Raw genomic sequence first — 16,216 nt, 5'->3', positions numbered from 1 at the left:
CCCCCCGCCGGGAGGTAAAGACCTTTCCCCCCCCTCCCCCCCCCCCCCCCCCCCCCCCCCCCCCCCTCTTCCCCCCCCCCCCCCCCCCCCCCCCCCGCCCCCGCCCCCAGCGCCCTGATCAGGACAGGGGCTGGAGGATCTGCCCCGCACAGTCTCTAAACCCAGGCTGGGGGCTCTCCCCGGGAGCTCTTGGGAGGGGAGGATCTCTGGCAAGGTCAGCATCCCCACCCCCGCACCCCCGTGACTCCTCTGGAGGCCTCCCAGTGGGTCTGGAATATGTGCCCAGTGCTTGGTGTGCAGCTGCGTGAGTGTGAGCGGACTTGTGAGCTTGCCCACATGTGTCCCTGTGTGTTTGTGCATGTGCGGGGCGACAGTATATTCGTGTTTTGATGAGTGTGTAACCAAGAGCCTGTGACTTGTGAGCCTGGGGGCCTGGGTCCGCGTGCTTGTGAACATCACCTACGTGTGGCCCTACACATGTGTGCGAGAGTCTGTGGTTTATGCATCTGCGTGACCAAGGCCCTGACCCCGTCTGCCCGTGTGTGAGTGGGTGTCTGTGTGTTTACAAGCGCGTTCGTACGTTCAGGTGTGCACGTGGCTCTGCACGTGCCCCTGTGTGGACAGACGGGTGGGCGCATGGTGAAGGAGGCCTAGGGTTTCACAACTGTGTCCGCGGGCCTCTCTGCGAGCCCATGCCCGAGCCCGTGACGCTCCCGACTAGTTCTGTGACCCGCGTGCGCCCGCCAGTGTGTGCCCGCGGTGTTGGGTGTCCGCCTTGCAGCGTGCGCGTGCTACGGGCTGGGGTCTGCGGGTGTCCGGCTTCTCAGCCGTGTGTTCCTGCGGGCGTCTGCGGCGCGAGTGTGTTCTTCGTCCCCAGAGCGTGCGTTTGTGTTTTCCTGGCCGTGTGAACCATGGCGTGCGTGCTCGGGACCTTGGCGCTGAGTGTTCTGCTGCTTCTGTGCGTGTTTCTGTATTCTGAGCGCGTGCTGGCGTCTGCCTGGGGTCTGCGGCCCAGCCCCGGCTCGGTCCCTGCCACTTGTCCTAAGCGGGCCCGTGTGTGCGCGCCCGCGGGCCGTCCTGTGTCCCGAACGTGTGCCCAACGTGCGCGGGGTACCTGTGCCCGTCTAGCCAAGAGCGCTCCGTGCGCGCGAGCGGCTTTCCGGGACGCAGCAGTGGTGGGGGGCGGCCCCGCGAGGGGCGGGGGGCTCCCGGGGAGGGGGGGGCGCCGGCCCCGTGCGCGCGGGGGGGGGGGGGGGGGGGGGGGCCCGGGGGGGGGCGGCGGTACGAAAAGGGCGGCGCGCGCGGCGGCGGCGGCAGCTCGGCGGCGGCGGCGGCGGAGAGCGCAGCGCGCAGCCCGGTGCAGCCCTGGCTTTCCCCTCGCCGCGCGCCCGCGCCCCCTTCCGCGTCCGCAACCAGAAGCCCAGCGCGGCGCCCGGAGCCGGACCCGCGCCCGCGCCGCTCCCGGGACCGCGACCCCGGCCGCCCCGCGATGACCGCGACCGCAGCCCTCCTGCCCGTCCTCTTGCTCCTGCTGGCCTTCGGCCACAGTGTCCATGGTGAGCCCCCCCCGCGGCGGCCTGGCTCGCGCCCCCTCTGGGGAAGCCTGCGACGCCCCCCACCCCCCACCGGCCGCCCGGTGCCCCGCACGCCCCGTCCCATGCGCCCCAACTCGGGCCCGTCCCGCCTAACCCTAAGCCCCGCACGGTGCTGCCTCGCCCTCCCCGCCAGCCTCGCATGCCAAGCCCTGGGGTCCCCGGGAGGGGGGGCAGGGGAGATGTGGGACCCCCACCCCCCCAGCCCCTTCCCGCCCCGCAGAAGTGGCGCTCGCAGGGGTGTCGGTGCGCGGAGACAGGAGGTATGGAGAAACGAGGTGATGCTCGGGAGCCCTGTGTGGAAATGCTCTGGGGTGCAACTTTGGGGTGTCGCTGCGTGCGCGTTCAGGAACAGGTCTGTGGGGGCTGTGGGGGGTGGCTTTGCCGTCGCAGCACCAAATTCCCACCGAGGAGCCCAGCGCGAGCCCCTCCTGCGTGGCGTTTCTCTCGGTGAGGGGCTGCGACACTTCTGTGTGCAGCGGCCATCTGTCTCTGACAGTGAGAGAGTTGCCCCTTCCCGCAGTGCCCCCCGCCCCCACTGCACCAGAGCTGATGGGGGGGCCGTCTGGAAAGCTGGGGAGCGAGTGAAGTGAATGCACACAGTAGGCACCTAGCAGAGTGTCCGAATCTCTAGATGGTGTCTGAGTGGCAGAATCTCTTTTGCAAAAACCCTTGCGTCTTTTTAATATGAAGAGTCTGGGGTAGGGGAACTTGGGGGAATTTGACCTGGGTGCCTGGTTTAGCGGGGATTAACCTTTAAGAAAAATCCTGATGCCTTACCTGCGAGGCTGCCAGGTGAACCTGTCTGGCCTTTTCCAAAGCCAAATACCTCCAAATCTGCTCCCCATTTTAGGCTCACTTTGCAAAAGTGAGGGCTTGGCTGAGGGCCCAGGGGTCAGAAGGTTTCCATTCACTGTCTCCCTATCCCTGCTTTTAGCATTTGAGGTTTCGTATTCTGGGGGAGAGGGTCTGGGGCGGGGGGTGGAATTAAGTGTCTGACCTGCTCCTAGGAACTAAGTGGTTTACTGTGGTCACTCCGTAACCAGGAACATGGCAGAGATTTTTCTTTTTTTTTTTCCTCCCCGAGTGGGCTGATGTGAGACACCTACTGTGTGCCAGGCTGGTAGGAGGGGGTTTGGCTCCCTCCGGGGAGGCTGTGGACTGCTGGGAGAAGACAGGCTTTGCCTTGGCCTCTGGGGCCTCGTGGGGTGAATGGTGTAACCTTTCTTGTGACTCAGGAGCTGAATGCTTCCCGGCCTGCCACCCCCAAAATGGATTCTGCGAGGATGACAATGTTTGCAGGTAATGGGGTGGCTCCCCAGAGGCAGCTCGTAGGTGGTCAGGACAGAATCCTGGGGAGTCGTGGTGTCAGGCAGGAAGGGGGGGCTTGGCTGCTGGGCTGCAGCAAACAGCTTTCTCGCCCCTGCAGGAAACTGGTGGGGGGTAGTGAGGGGTAGAAGAGGGCAGGGGTCAGGGGACAGCCACGGCTCCTGTCTGCCGTCTCAGCAGTGGGGGTGTTGGGAAAGCCCCTCGCAGGGTGAGACCACTGCAGGCCACTGCGGCAAGACGCAGTGCTCCCCCAGGCTCTCAGGGACCCTTCTGTCTGGTCCTCTGTTGACGCTTTTCTGTTCAGGTGACTGGTATTTGCTTCCGGGGACCCACTTGGCCTGGTACTGTGCAGACACCCCCGAGGGATCTTGGCTCCACAGTAGGCAGCCTGAGCTCCCTCTCCACTCCTGCCCCCCTTCATAGGTCCCCATCTTCCCCTCCCCCCCCCCCCAGGTGCCAGCCTGGCTGGCAGGGTCCCCTGTGTGATCAATGCGTGACCTTTCCTGGCTGTGTTAACGGACTCTGCGTGGAACCCTGGCAGTGCATTTGTGACCATGGCTGGGACGGGAACCTCTGCGACATAGGTGGGCACCCCACCCCACCCCTGCCCTGGGCGCCCAGCCTGTGGCGGCCTCCCCTCCCGCCTTATTCCCACACACCCAGGGCTCTGTATGGTAATGATCTGTTTATATTCTTCTCGCTGGTGCCCCAGAGCCTCCTCACAGGTAGGGACTTAATTTTGCTCCCCTCTGCTAGGCCAGCACCAGCACCCAGAGAAGGCCCTTTGTGGGGGCCAGCAGGGAGCTGCCTGTTGAATAGAGTCACAACATAAGCACACGCCATACAAAGCTGAAAGGGTAGAGGCCAGGGTAACCTCTCCGGGTCACTAAAACTCCGAGGGGGTAAGGGCTCGGGGTGGGGGTCACAGAGCTAAACCTCCGAGAAATTCACACGGGAGGCTGCAAAGCACACAAACAAACAAACGAAGGGGTGGGGGTGGTGAGCGGGGGTGGGGGCGCCGGGAGCTGAGTCAGGGCCGGCTGGCCCAACAGAGCTGGTGTCCGTGGTCAGGTGTAGGGGGAGGCTGGGGGTCGGGAAGGGCTGAGAAGTGGTCAAAGTGCAGATTTGTGTGATCTGTTGATTTCATTAATTTATGCAAACTTTGTCCTCCATGACCCTGAGCAAATTGAGAGTTGGCTGTCCCTGCATTTTTAGGCTGCAAAATGTCCATCTGAGTCCATCCTGCTTTGGCAGAACCTGCCCCGAAGCTGGGGCAAGCTGAAGTCCTCGAAAAAACTCCCAGCAGCATAGGGCAGCTACCACAGGTCCTCAACCTGAGCTGGGACGAGGGGTACTGACAGGGAAATCGAGGCTCAAGGAAGTCAAGGGCCGTGCTTAGGGACGCAGAAGAAGTTGTCGGGAGAAAAGCCGGCTAAAATCCCTTCTCCTAGCCCCAGAACTGGGCTAATTCTCATCTGTGGCTCTTCCTAATCCTCTCCCTTAAGGAAAAGGCAAGAGCGTGTTGTGACCGCCAGGGCAGTGGGCTTTCCTAATCGAGCCCACCCCCCACCACATTGTCACATTGTCCTTAAAGGCCCCGCAGCTGACTCATGCTCTGACAAGCAGCTCTGCCGCCCCTCAGCACCGCACCCTCTGAGCTGCTTTGGGACCCACAGGATCCCCGAAAAGCCACCTCTTGGGGTCAGGGCTTTTAGCCTGGAGCCCACCCTCTTTGGTGTCTGGTTCAGGACTGCCCCCTCCCCGCCCATGGAGTTTTCCAGACAAAAAGGTCCCCTCCTCACTAGGTTGACAAAGCCTCTCAGCCTGGGACTCCGGGTCCCGAGGAAACAGCCCTCCGGGTAATTAGCGGCTCTCTCCCTTTCTCCGGGTCTCTGAGGCTGTCAGGGCCCCAGCTGCTGCCCCAGCAGAGACTCCGGGCAGCTTTCTCCTTGCCCGGGCTTAATCTACCCTTCCCTTGGGCTGGAGGCCCAGGAGTTGGGAAGAATGGCTCATCCTCTGCTCGTGGGGCTGGATGCTGCCGGGAGGGAAGGGGGGTGGTCGCCAGCTCTTTAGCTTAAATTTGAGATTACCAATGACGGGGTTGTTGGGAGCACAAGATTGGGAGCCTTCTCCTGCTAGCTGTGCCGGCCCCTTCCCGTAGTGATAAATCCTCTTTATGTTTCCTTATACTGAGCTGGGCTCCCGGGGAGTGCCTCGTGCGCTCTGGATAGGCCATCAGCATGGCGTTCAGGCTGCTCCTTATTGACTGATTGCCATTCTCCCTCCATGAGGGTGCGGGTCTCCTTAAAAGAGGAAAAAAAAATTTGCACCCACCCACTCCGTCTTAACTTGCTGCGTCTCTGGTTGGCCCTGGCTTTGTATTTGGCAGGTGCTCCCCGAAGCTAAAAGGTACCCCCCCCAGACCTACCAGGGAGAGCCCCTCCTTTTGTCAGTGGGGAAAGTGAGGCACAGAGTGGGGAGGAGCTGAACTCTGAGGCCGGCTGGAGCCAGGCCTAGAAAAGGTCCCTCCTGGCCCTGCCTGGGGGCGGGGGTCTCCACTGGCAGAAAGCCCCTGACCCAGGCCCCTTTGTTCAGCTGTCCCTGGCTCGCCGAGCCCCGCATAATGAAGTGTGCATGACGGGAGGTGTAAAAAGGCGGCAGAAATATAGCAGTGTTCATGGAAACCCACACGGACAGGAGAGCACTCAGATACTTCTAATTTCGCTGCCTTCAAAAGATACAGCCTTTTTACCGTGAGCCCCTCCGTTCAGATCCCGAGCACAGAAAAAGCGACCACCAGGAGGTGGAGGTAGCGCTGGGGCTGAATCAGGTTTCTTGATTCCCGACAGGGGTCTTCACATGTCTCTATTTCTCCCCCGCCCCTCTGTGGTGGGGAACTTTGAAGGGCAGCTGGTGTTTTCTAACAGCTGGGCTTCGCGATTGCCCTGAATGACAGGGACCCCCCTCCCCCAAACAGGAGAAGCAGGACGTGAAAATTTGTCTGGGGGAGGCAGGCACTGGGGAGCCTTGGCCTGGCACACACCGTTTGAGGGGAGGGAAGGGGTCTGCAGTGAAGGGCATGCTGCTGGACCGGAGAGGGGACCTGGCGCCAGGAAAAGGGGACGGCTGTCCTGGGTTGAGGAGCAGTGAGCGGCCATGACTTTCTGTCCCTGTGACCTACCCCAAGGGAGCCCCTTCAGCTCCCTGAGCTGCTTACCCACTGCAGTTTCGGGGGGTCACTACATGTTCTTCCTCAGGACCCCATTTGGTGACCATTGACAGTGGCCACAAACAGAGCCATCGAGGCAGCTCACTTGGGGTCCCCGCCCTTGACCAGCTGGAGGGCTCTGTCCCTGCCCCCATCCAGAAAGCTCTCCTTCCAGCCTGTCCCCCTCTCCCTCCCTGGGAGGGGGTGACAAAGTCTGCTCTTCCCTCCCCACCCCAGACGTCCAGGCTTGCGCCTCGACCCCCTGCGCCAACAATGGGACCTGCGTGAACCTCGATTCCGGCCACTATGAATGCTCCTGCGTCCCTGGGTTCTCGGGAAAGGACTGTCAGAAGAAGGATGGGCCCTGCGTGATCAATGGGTAAATATTCTTTCCGACTCTGTGTGATCTGATGAATGCTGCTTTGATTCCCACTTCACACCCCTAAAGACCCTTTCAGCCTAGCCCAGTCGGACCTGTCGCCTGACAAAAGACCAAGTAAGTGCCCGTCCTGCAGCCCTGCGGGGGGCCGTCCCAGATCAGGGTATTTAGTGGGGAGTGTGTCATTTCCATCATTTCTGAAGGGACCCCAAAGGTGATTTCATATTCCCTTGATGCTCCCAAGTCCCGATGTGCGTGTGTGACGGTAGACGGGGCCCGCTGACCAGAGCAGGGAGCAGGGAGCCGCACCGTATTCTAAGGGCAGCCCCGGGGGGTGGGGGGCGGTGAGACTCTTCGTGAAGCCCACTCACTGCATTTTAGGGGGTGGTTTTGGGGAACTGGCAGACTCTGCAGCTGGGTTTTCGGGGATGTCTTGGGGGGATCTGCTAGGCTCAGGAGTGGGGAGAGGGGCCTTTGGCCAGCGGGGTCTGGGGGGGGGTCCAGCTCTCAGCTGCCCTCAGTGGGGCGGGGGCTCTGGGACTTCTGAGCAGTGGGCACAACAGACAAGAAGGGCCACTTGCTTTCTAGCAGCCAAGCCATTTCCGGCCCTTATCTGTTTAGCTACCCTGAGCCTACCCAGCCGTCTGCTGGGGCTTAGGCAGTCGGTCACAAGAATGCAAACTGGAGCCGGGTCCCGGGCCGGGAGCTGGGGGGTGGGGGAGACAGACGCTACCAGGCAGAATAAGCTTATCTTGACCTGACATTCCAGGGGGCTGTGGAGGACCCTGGAGCCAGCGAAGGCCACAAACAGGCATTTGTGCATCTAAAGATCAGTGTTCAGAGAGGGTCAGAGGAGAGGGGGTCACAACCAAAGTCCGCGTCTGCTTCTTAGTGGGATGGGAAAATACAGAGAGAAACCTTTAAAATATTTTGTTTTCTTTCCAACCAACTTGAACCAGTCTGTCAAAATAGAGCCCAGGGTCCTTGAAGTTCCTTCAGAGCCCAGCTCCCATACAGCCCTCACCCCCCGAAGCGGCAATGCTGATTTCGTTGTGCTTAGAGCCCCTTTCTTCTCTGGGTTTTGGCATTTATCAGATGACAAAGGGTCTGCTCGTTTAAAAGCACTTACATTAAATGCTCCTGTGCTCCGCTCTCAGCAAACAGCTCCGGTCTGCACGCCGCAGTTGGGTGAATGGCCCACGATTAAACAGCCGGGCGCAGACGCTGGCCGGGCCGGCAGATAGACCGAGGCTTGCTTTCACTCTGAGCGTCCCCAAGGGCTTCCCGTACAATAGTCTGCAGGCTCTCTCTGCCGAAAGTGACAATACGAGTCATCAGGGTGGTGGTGTGGCGCAGGCAGCTTGTGTGGGGGGGGGGGGCCTGAGGCGCCGGCTCTGCCCAGCGGCCCAGGGATGGAGCTGATGGAGGGGGCTCGCTCCAGCCCTGGGTCATCACTAACTTTGCCTCTCTCAGCCTCAGTTTCCCCACCTGTCCAGTGACTAACCGTCAGGCCTCTGGTCGGAGAGATGACATAAGAGGTGGGAGAGGAGACGGGCGTCGGCCCGGGAGGTCAGGCATGTTCCAGGCTGGCAGCTGGAGGGGGTGAGGCGCGCACCCCCCCCCACAGGCATGCCTGCATCCAGCTCAGACCGCCCAGGAGCCCCTCGCGGGCAGGGGTGGCAGCGCCCGGTGTCTCCCTGGCCGGCGCTCGCTCACGCACCGGACGGGGCCTAAGCACCTGCCTGCCGCCCCGCCCAACCCCGCGCCTTGGCACCACTGTCCTAGCCCAGCCCCCGAGGGCCCTTTACCGTGTCCCCCTGTTGTGTTGCAGTTCCCCCTGTCAGCACGGAGGCACCTGCGTGGATGATGAGGGCCGGGCCTCCCATGCCTCCTGCCTGTGCCCCCCTGGCTTCTCAGGCAATTTCTGCGAGATCGTGGCCAACAGCTGCACCCCGAACCCGTGCGAGAACCAAGGCATCTGCACCGACATTGGGGGCGACTTCCGCTGCCGATGCCCCGCCGGCTTCGTGGACAAGACCTGCAGCCGCCCCGTGAGCAACTGCGCCTCCGACCCGTGCCTCAATGGGGGCACCTGCCTGCAGCACACCCAGGTGAGGTACGAGTGTCTGTGCAAGCCCGAGTTCACGGGCCCCCTCTGTGGCCGGAAGCGCGCCCCGAGCCCCCAGCAGGTGACCCGTCTGCCCAGCGGGTACGGGCTGACCTACCGCCTGACCCCCGGGGTGCACGAGCTGCCAGTGCCCCAGCCCGAGCACCGCATCCTGAAGGTGTCCATGAAGGAGCTCAACAAGAGCACTCCCCTCCTCTCCGAGGGCCAGGCCATCTGCTTCACCATCCTGGGCGTGCTGACCAGTCTGGTGGTGCTGGGCACCATGGGCATCGTCTTCCTCAACAAGTGCGAGGCCTGGGTGTCCAACCTGCGCTACAGCCGCATGTTGCGTCAGAAGAAGAACCTGCTGCTGCATTACAACAGCGGGGAGGACCTGGCGGTCAACATCATCTTCCCCGAGAAGATCGACATGGCCACCTTCAGCAAGGAGGCCAGCGAAGACGACATCTAAGCGGCGCCCCTGCCGGGCCCTCTCTGTTCTCGGGGTCCCGCAGAGCTCACTACGTGCGGTCTGTTCTCCTCTTTGTGGTGGAATTTGCTCTATTTTGTGTCGAATCTGGTGAACGCTATGCTTACCTATATTACCTTTGTGTTGCTCTGTGACAAAGTGCCCGAAGCATCCTCTTGCTCTCTCTTAATGCATGATCGAAGAATAATAATAAGAATTTCATCTTTAAACAAGTAAAAGAAATAAGTATGTTATTCTAAACTCTAAACGTAAAATCAAAAAGACCAAAAAAAAACAAGGCAACAGAACCGGGACTCGGTGCCGACATCCCTCTCCGAGGGGTCTCGGCCACGGTCCTCGTGAAACCGTTACGAGTGCTGTGCATGACCACCCACTGTGAAAAAGGCTAAAATCTCTTTCGTTCGTTAATCCTCACACGCCACATCCAACGCGCACTCACATCAAGTTCAAACACCGCAAACTTTAGATCTTTCAGATTGATTTGAGATTTTGCGGAGTGCAGCGGCCGTGTGTCAGGCAGAGAGAGCCCCGGGTTGGCTGCTGGGGGGCCGGGACCTCGTCCCAGCCCTGCCACTAACTCGCTGTGTGATCCTTGGCGAGCCCCCGTCCCCACCCCGGGCCCACCTCTTCCCCCCTCGAGGGAGGGGCTGGAATGCAGTGACCATCAAAGTTCTCTCTGACTCTAAAACTCTGAATGAGGAACGAAGGGGTATGAACCAAAACAGTTCCTGACCCTAAAAATTAGGATCTGATGAAGACAAAAGTCTCATCCCGGATCCACAGGTTTTGGCCTATCCTGGATGCACACTTGACGTATTGAGATCGATCCTAACTGCATTTCTCAAAGTGGGGAGCCTCCTGGCCCGCTTTCGGTTTGGAAGCAATTGGCCCCCTCTGAGTCACAAAGTGCAGTCTGGAGTTGCCACTTGGGCAGCCCCCAGCCACCCCCAAATCCCCAGCACTTTACCTGCCTCCTACCCTGTAGATTAGAGATGTCCCTTGAAATTTAAATGCCCCTTGAACCACAAGTGCCCCCTGGCGAAATCTGAGCAGCAACACAGCCCTCACCAAGGTTTCCACAGGGTTTAGTGGGAAATTGTCGCTCGTGGGGTGTCTCCTAGTTCTGTGGTCAAAGGTCCCAGACCTTGGTCTACACAGCTATGGATTTAATTTGTGTTGCTGAGTTAATAACTCTCAGATCCCGAAAGACCTAGCCAGCTTCTGAATTATAAATTTGAATTTTTTTTAAAAAGAGCATCTATCTTTTTTGCGAAAATAGAAAGAAATGGGACAGAGCTCTGTTTGGCTTTCCAGCTCTTAAGGGTTGGGCAGCTAAACAGCCCTTGGGTACCAGTGAGAAATATTTTGCTTCTTAAATTATTTGGATAGGAAGCTATATTCTTAGCTTTATTGAGTATTACCTGCCGTGTTTACCTTGCTCCAAGTATTTATTTCCAAATCATCATCACCATCTTCCTGGTCATTCAAGTCATCCCCTCACACACAGACATGCGTCACCGTCACCATACAACCATCAACCTCACTACCTTCAGCCACTGACCACTGTCCCCTGTCCCTCGTCATCCTGAGTCAGAGCATGACCGTTCATCTCCTCCAGCTCTCCGTGCCCCATCCAAGCCCCTGTCCCCATCGCTCCCAGTCCCCGAGCCCCTCCTACCCCCACCCCCTTGTTCCTGGTCCTCTGCAGGCAGAGGCCTGTCACCCCTCGAGCCCTCCCCCCCTACCCCAACGCTCGCCCAAGTCCCTTCCTTACCCACCTCCGGGCAATTTACCCTCAATCCCAAGACCCTGTCACCTTTGCTGGCCAGCCCTTCCCACCCCAAGCTCCCGTGCCCCTCCCCTTCCTACCCTCACACCCCGTTGTCCCACCCCTGGACTCGGAGAGCGCCCACCCCACGTCCCTCCTACCCCATGTCATTCAGTCATCATCTCATCTCATTTTGAGTTCGTTTTGAGAAATAAAAAATTTAAAAAGACAAAAAAAAAGAACTGTTGGCATGGCCAGGCGGGTGTCTGGCACCCCGCCTGGCCTCTCTCGCGTGAGACCTTGACCGAGTCCGCTAACTGTTCTGATCCAGTTTCCCCAAACACGAAATTCCGAGATTGGCCCAAGTGATTCAATTCTCTGTTTCCCTCTTTCCATCTCCATGCTGTCGAGAACAGCCTGTTCCCCCCACCGCCCCCCCGACGACAAGGGAAAGTATCCCACGGTCTGTCAACCCTTGACCCGCCCCCCATCCGTTTACCAACTCATCCACCATTCATTCATTCGATCAGGAAGCATTTCCAGCACCTGCTGCGTGCAAGGCAGCGTGCGGGGAGCTGTGCGGCACGCAGGATGAGGGCAGTCTGGGAGGGGGGAGCGGACACACGGTGTCCCCAGCAAGCCAAGCAGTGCAGGTAAAATGCCGTGGGAGCAGGGAGTCCTGAACAGACGCCCTTAAGCCTGACCATCTTACCTTCCCACGTGACAAATTATCTATTACCAGCACCCGACGAGGCCACCCCACCCAAATTCCACAGCGCCCACTCGCACACATCCTGCGAAATCAGAACAGTGTCCGCAGCCTCGACACGGTCCTCACGTCATGCAGAAATGGTCCATTCCATCCTCTGTGGGGTAACCAGATTCTGCTGAGAGTGTCGGGATCTCTGGCTGCCCATCCACACTTCGTGTGTGTTTGGAGTAGTATGTAGTTTACGAAACAAACGGAAAAGCTCAAAGACAGCTGTCGAGGACATGATCACCAATTCGGTCCCAAAATTGAGAGAGGAGGAGGCGTAATGATCTTTTCTGTAACCAAAATATTTCAAAAATGTCAATGACGCTCTTTTTAGCTTTCCCGTTTCCTAAAAACCAGACAAGCAAAAAATTTTGTTTATTGAAAAATAAACAAAACCCAAGGGCTATTGGTGTGTTTCTGTGATCTGTTGTGCGCCGGGCTACCGTTGTCCCTTCCCACTGGTGGCCTTAGCCCCGGGCAAGAGGGGTCAGGGGCCCATGTTTTGGAGGGCCCTGCGGTGGCCCCGGCCCTTCCCGCGTGGCGAGGAGACCCCAGGCGAAGGGCTGAGCCCACCCCGCCCCTTCCAGATGCACTCTGGGTGCCTGGAGCACCAGCATTTCCTGCCCTATTGGCCCCACCTCTGCCCTGGGTCTGTTTCCAACAGTGGCTGTGGGTGGGTGGTGTGGAGGGAGCTGGGGCTCCAGGAGGGGAGGGGGGACGGGGCAAGGGGTTCCATGCACGAGCACACCAGAGGCGAGGGTCGGCTCTCCCACCCACCAGGTCCCAGCCCAGAGCTCCCAGGGGTCCCAGAATGCCACGCTGTTCTGGTCCTTCCAGAACTTAGTGAAGGTGGCATCGGATTTTGTTTGGTCGTGAGAGGGACTTGGAGGCTTCTAAACCTTGGCACATCCGTATACGAGCCCCATTTAGACTCCTGACCTGGGCCCCGCACGGGCCGGGAGGGACCCGTCTCTCTGCCAGCCCTGGCCTCGGGCCACAGGCTTGCACACTCGGCTCACTAAAGCCACCCTTTTGAGTCCCCGTGGAGTGCCTGACACTGCACGTGCCTGCCCACCCACCAGAGAGGGGTCAGCCGGACCCCTCCCCCCGGACACAGGCGCTGCAGCCCAATCCCTTATCCCTGCTGGCCCAGGAGGCCGCCACGGGGCAGGACCCCCTCCCCCACTTTCTCCCACCCCGGCCTCTCCTCTCCAGGGCTCCCCTCGGCCAGGCCACTGCCACGGCCCACCCAGCAGTCCAACCGTGCCCGGGTATCCCTGAGACGCCTCCCTCTTCCGCTCCCCCTGCTTCTCCCTTCTGTGCTACTCTGCCCTCAGCTGGTGGGTGGGGGTCCCGTCAAGGCAGGGGACACATGAGAGGGACAGACAGGGGGATACTACCCCAGATGTGGATGCCGTGCTGCAAACTATAAGAAAATAAGATAGGGCGCCTGGGTGGCTCAGTTGGTTGAGCGACTGCCTTCGGCTCAGGTCATGATCCTGGAGTCCCTGGATCGAGTCCCGCATCGGGCTCCCTGCTCGGCAGGGAGTCTGCTTCTCCCTCTCCCACTCCCCGTTTGTGTTCCCTCTCTCGCTGTGTCTTTCTCTGTCAAATAAAAAAATAAAATCTTTAAAAAAAAAAAAAAAAAGAAAAAAGAAAATAAGATAACGAGGCTGAGGTAACAAACGTAGAAGCTTCTAAGAAAGGGATGAGTTTGGGCGCCTGGGTGGCTCAGTCGGTTAAGCGACTGCCTTCGGCTCAGGTCATGGTCCTGGAGTCCTGGGATCGAGTCCCGCATCGGGCTCCCTGCTCAGTGGGGATCTGCTTCTCTCTCTGACCCTCCCCCCTCTCATGCTCTCTCTATCTCATTCTCTCTCTCAAATAAATAAATAAAAATCTTAAAAAAAAAAAAAAGAAAGGGATGAGTTTTCTAGGAGAATATGTATTAACAAAATGTGGCCAGCAAGAAAAGGCCAATTACCTGGGAGGAGACCCCAAGGTGGGCCAGCTGTCTGTTACCTGAGTCGGGGTCCAGAACCTTTGACCCTTTGACAGAATAGGAGGTGCCCGAGCAGAGACATGGCTCCAGAGCAATGAAAAAGAAAAGATGAAGACTTTTCAATTCTTTTTCAAAGCTAGGAGAACCCCAGTGCTCAAACCTGACAAAGGTAACGAAAGAAAAGGAAAGTCACTGTCCTCACTCCCAAATAGAGAGACAAACACCTGCAGTGAAATAACAAAAACAGGCAAATACTAAAAAAAAAAAAAAAATCATGACCAAGTAGACCATTTTCTGGGAAAGCAAATATAATTTAATATTAATAAACATATTCATAGGCTGTGAATCCTGGAGAGACCCAGGAGGGAGGAAACAGTGGCAGATCACAGGTGACCTGGTCTGGAGAAAGCCAGATGGAAGATCCCTAGCTGAAGGATCAGGGTTGAAAAGGGGAGTCTGACCTTGGAAACTGGGTGCTGTAGGGGTGGAGGAGTGCAGAGGACCCAAGAAGGGGGAAGGCCCAAACGTGGGGCAGTTGGGGTGAGCACGGGCAACATGCATCAGGAGGGGCTGTGGCTGCGAGGGGTCCCCATGTGGTGCCCCAAGTGCAGAGCCAGCCAAGGAAAATACCAGATGAACTTCAAGTTCAGGAAGAGACGAGCGCTGCCCGTGGGCAACAGGTGGATGGATTTTCCTGGAGGACAGTGAGGAGGGGGTGCAGCTGGACAGGGAATGAAGAGAAGACAGGGCCCAGCACGGAGCAGCCTGTTCCATGACAATCCATGGGTGTGGGGCTATCTGCTCAGCCAACCACAGATCCCACCGTGCTTCTGACGTGAGGTTCTGCAGCTTTCTTCCCTTTAGCCACACTCCCACTGCTAAAGATGAAAACATCTGCTCCGCACATCCTGTCCAAGACCCTCGGTAGTCCACAGGAGGGAGGAGGAGAAGACACCAGCTGCCCCCTCACCCCTTGCTGGGTCAGGAGCTCCCAGCAACTTCGGGACTGTTGAGGGCTCTGCTCTGAAGCTTGCATGGCCCCAGACGTTGCTGTGCTGTGACCCGTGAAGACACAAACATAAGAATGGACTAAATTTCAGCCCAAAAAAAGTCAAAAGAAAAATTATATATGATACCAAGTCAAAGGAATTGGTGCCAGAAGGAATTGGATAACATACATTCCTGAGTTTTTAAAAAAATATCTAAGCAAACTAGGAAAAAGTGCATATATCCTTAATGTCACAAAGAATGTCTATCTTCAACAATGTTTAATATCCTAATGATGAAAAAAACCAAGGGCGAGTAAGGCCGTGTGTCCTATACAGCAGTGAAGGGCTCTGGCTATAGAGTCAGAGAGGCCTGGCTTTACGCGTGGCTCTGTCCCTGAGCCATCTACTACCTCATCTGCAAAGGAGCATGCCTCAGTAGGCTCCGACAACTAGAACAAAATGCCATAGGCCTGGGCTTAAACGACAGACATTTCTCTCTCACAGTTGTGGGTGGTCGGGTTCTGGTTGAAGGCCCTCTTCCTGGCTTGCGGATGGCCGCCATCTTGCTGTGTCCTTATGAGGAAGAGAGACAGACAGACAGACAGAACTCACCGTCTCTGCTGGCTTCTTACAAGGGCACTAATCCCATCCTGAGGAGCCTGGTGACCTCCCTGAAGCCCCAACTCCAAGTACCATCACACCGGGGGTTAAGATTCAACATATGAACTCTGTGGGGTGGGGGTGGGGTGGCGCATTCAGTCCACAGCAAGCCAATAAGGAGAGCAATTCCTTTCACTGCTGTTCTAGAACTTCTACCAATGTAATAGACAAGAAAAACCCAAAAGCATGAGGTCTGACGATTGGAAAGGAGATTAAATGATTATTGAAGATGATATTACTGTCGGCCACAAAAAACTCAAGAGAATGGCCTGAAGAGAACACGGAAGTTAGCAAGATAGCACATGTACCCAACTTATCCAAAAGTCTGTATACTAGTAATATGTCCAAAAAAATATAATGATGTAAAACCCTGGTGTTGTAAAGATGCTAATTATCCCCCCAAATTAATTTATAAGTTTAATGCTATTTATTGGTATTCGATCACTAGACACTATGGTCCTAAAGTTGATTTGAAAACAATGAGGTGGGAAGAATAACCAAGAGAAGAAATAGTGGAGGGGCAAAACTGCACCATCAGGCATTAAAGCAGAAAGCCATACGAATAAAAATAGCGCAGGACAGACACACAGCACTGGTTTTTGGAAGAAGGGACAGAGAGACAGATGCCTGCATGAATGGCAGCTTGGTAGGAATCTAATCTCCAGCCTCACCTGTTTATTTACAAATGTGGAAACTGAGACAAAAGAATAGTGAGCCTAAAGTCCTCCCTCGAGGACAACTTCGTCCCTCAGGAGACATTTGACAATATGTGGAGCCTTTTTTCGTTGTCAAGACTGGATGGGGGGTGACTGGCCCCGGATGAGTGGAGACTGTCCATGCTGCTTAACCAGGCAACAAAGACGAGACAGCCCTCTCAACAAAGAGTCATTCGGGCCAGGTAGAGAAACGCTGGCCTAGGTTGATGGAGCAGGGACGAA

General features: G+C 57.5%; 1 protein-coding gene across 2 annotated transcripts; it reads left to right on the top strand.

Moving 5' to 3' along the window:
- Window positions 1–1,489: 1,489 nt before the first annotated feature.
- Window positions 1,490–9,087, top strand: DLK1 (delta like non-canonical Notch ligand 1). 2 transcript variants are annotated; one of them, XM_021679699.1, is made up of 6 exons: window positions 1,490–1,556; window positions 2,831–2,894; window positions 3,375–3,505; window positions 6,367–6,508; window positions 8,340–8,619; window positions 8,839–9,087. In XM_021679699.1, the coding sequence occupies exons 1-6, from the start codon at window positions 1,490–1,492 to the stop codon at window positions 9,085–9,087; spliced, it is 933 nt and encodes a 310-aa protein (XP_021535374.1). The 2 variants fall into 2 exon arrangements, with proteins under 2 accessions (XP_021535374.1, XP_021535373.1); XM_021679698.1 differs by having other exon boundaries at window positions 8,340–9,087.
- Window positions 9,088–16,216: the final 7,129 nt, after the last annotated feature.

This window comes from Neomonachus schauinslandi, chromosome 9 (genome assembly GCF_002201575.2).
Source record: "Neomonachus schauinslandi chromosome 9, ASM220157v2, whole genome shotgun sequence".
Taxonomy (NCBI): Eukaryota; Metazoa; Chordata; class Mammalia; order Carnivora; family Phocidae; genus Neomonachus; species Neomonachus schauinslandi.
This window is presented reverse-complemented; position numbering and strand designations above follow the sequence as displayed.

Coding starts and splice junctions, on each gene's coding strand:
- DLK1 (XM_021679698.1), top strand. CDS start 1,490: ATGACCGCGACCGCAGCCCTCCTGCCCGTCCTCTTGCTCCTGCTGGCC. Junction 2,895..3,374: donor GAGGATGACAATGTTTGCAG/GTAATGGGGTGG, acceptor CCCCCCCCCCAG/GTGCCAGCCTGGCTGGCAGG. Junction 6,509..8,339: donor GGGCCCTGCGTGATCAATGG/GTAAATATTCTT, acceptor GTTGTGTTGCAG/TTCCCCCTGTCAGCACGGAG.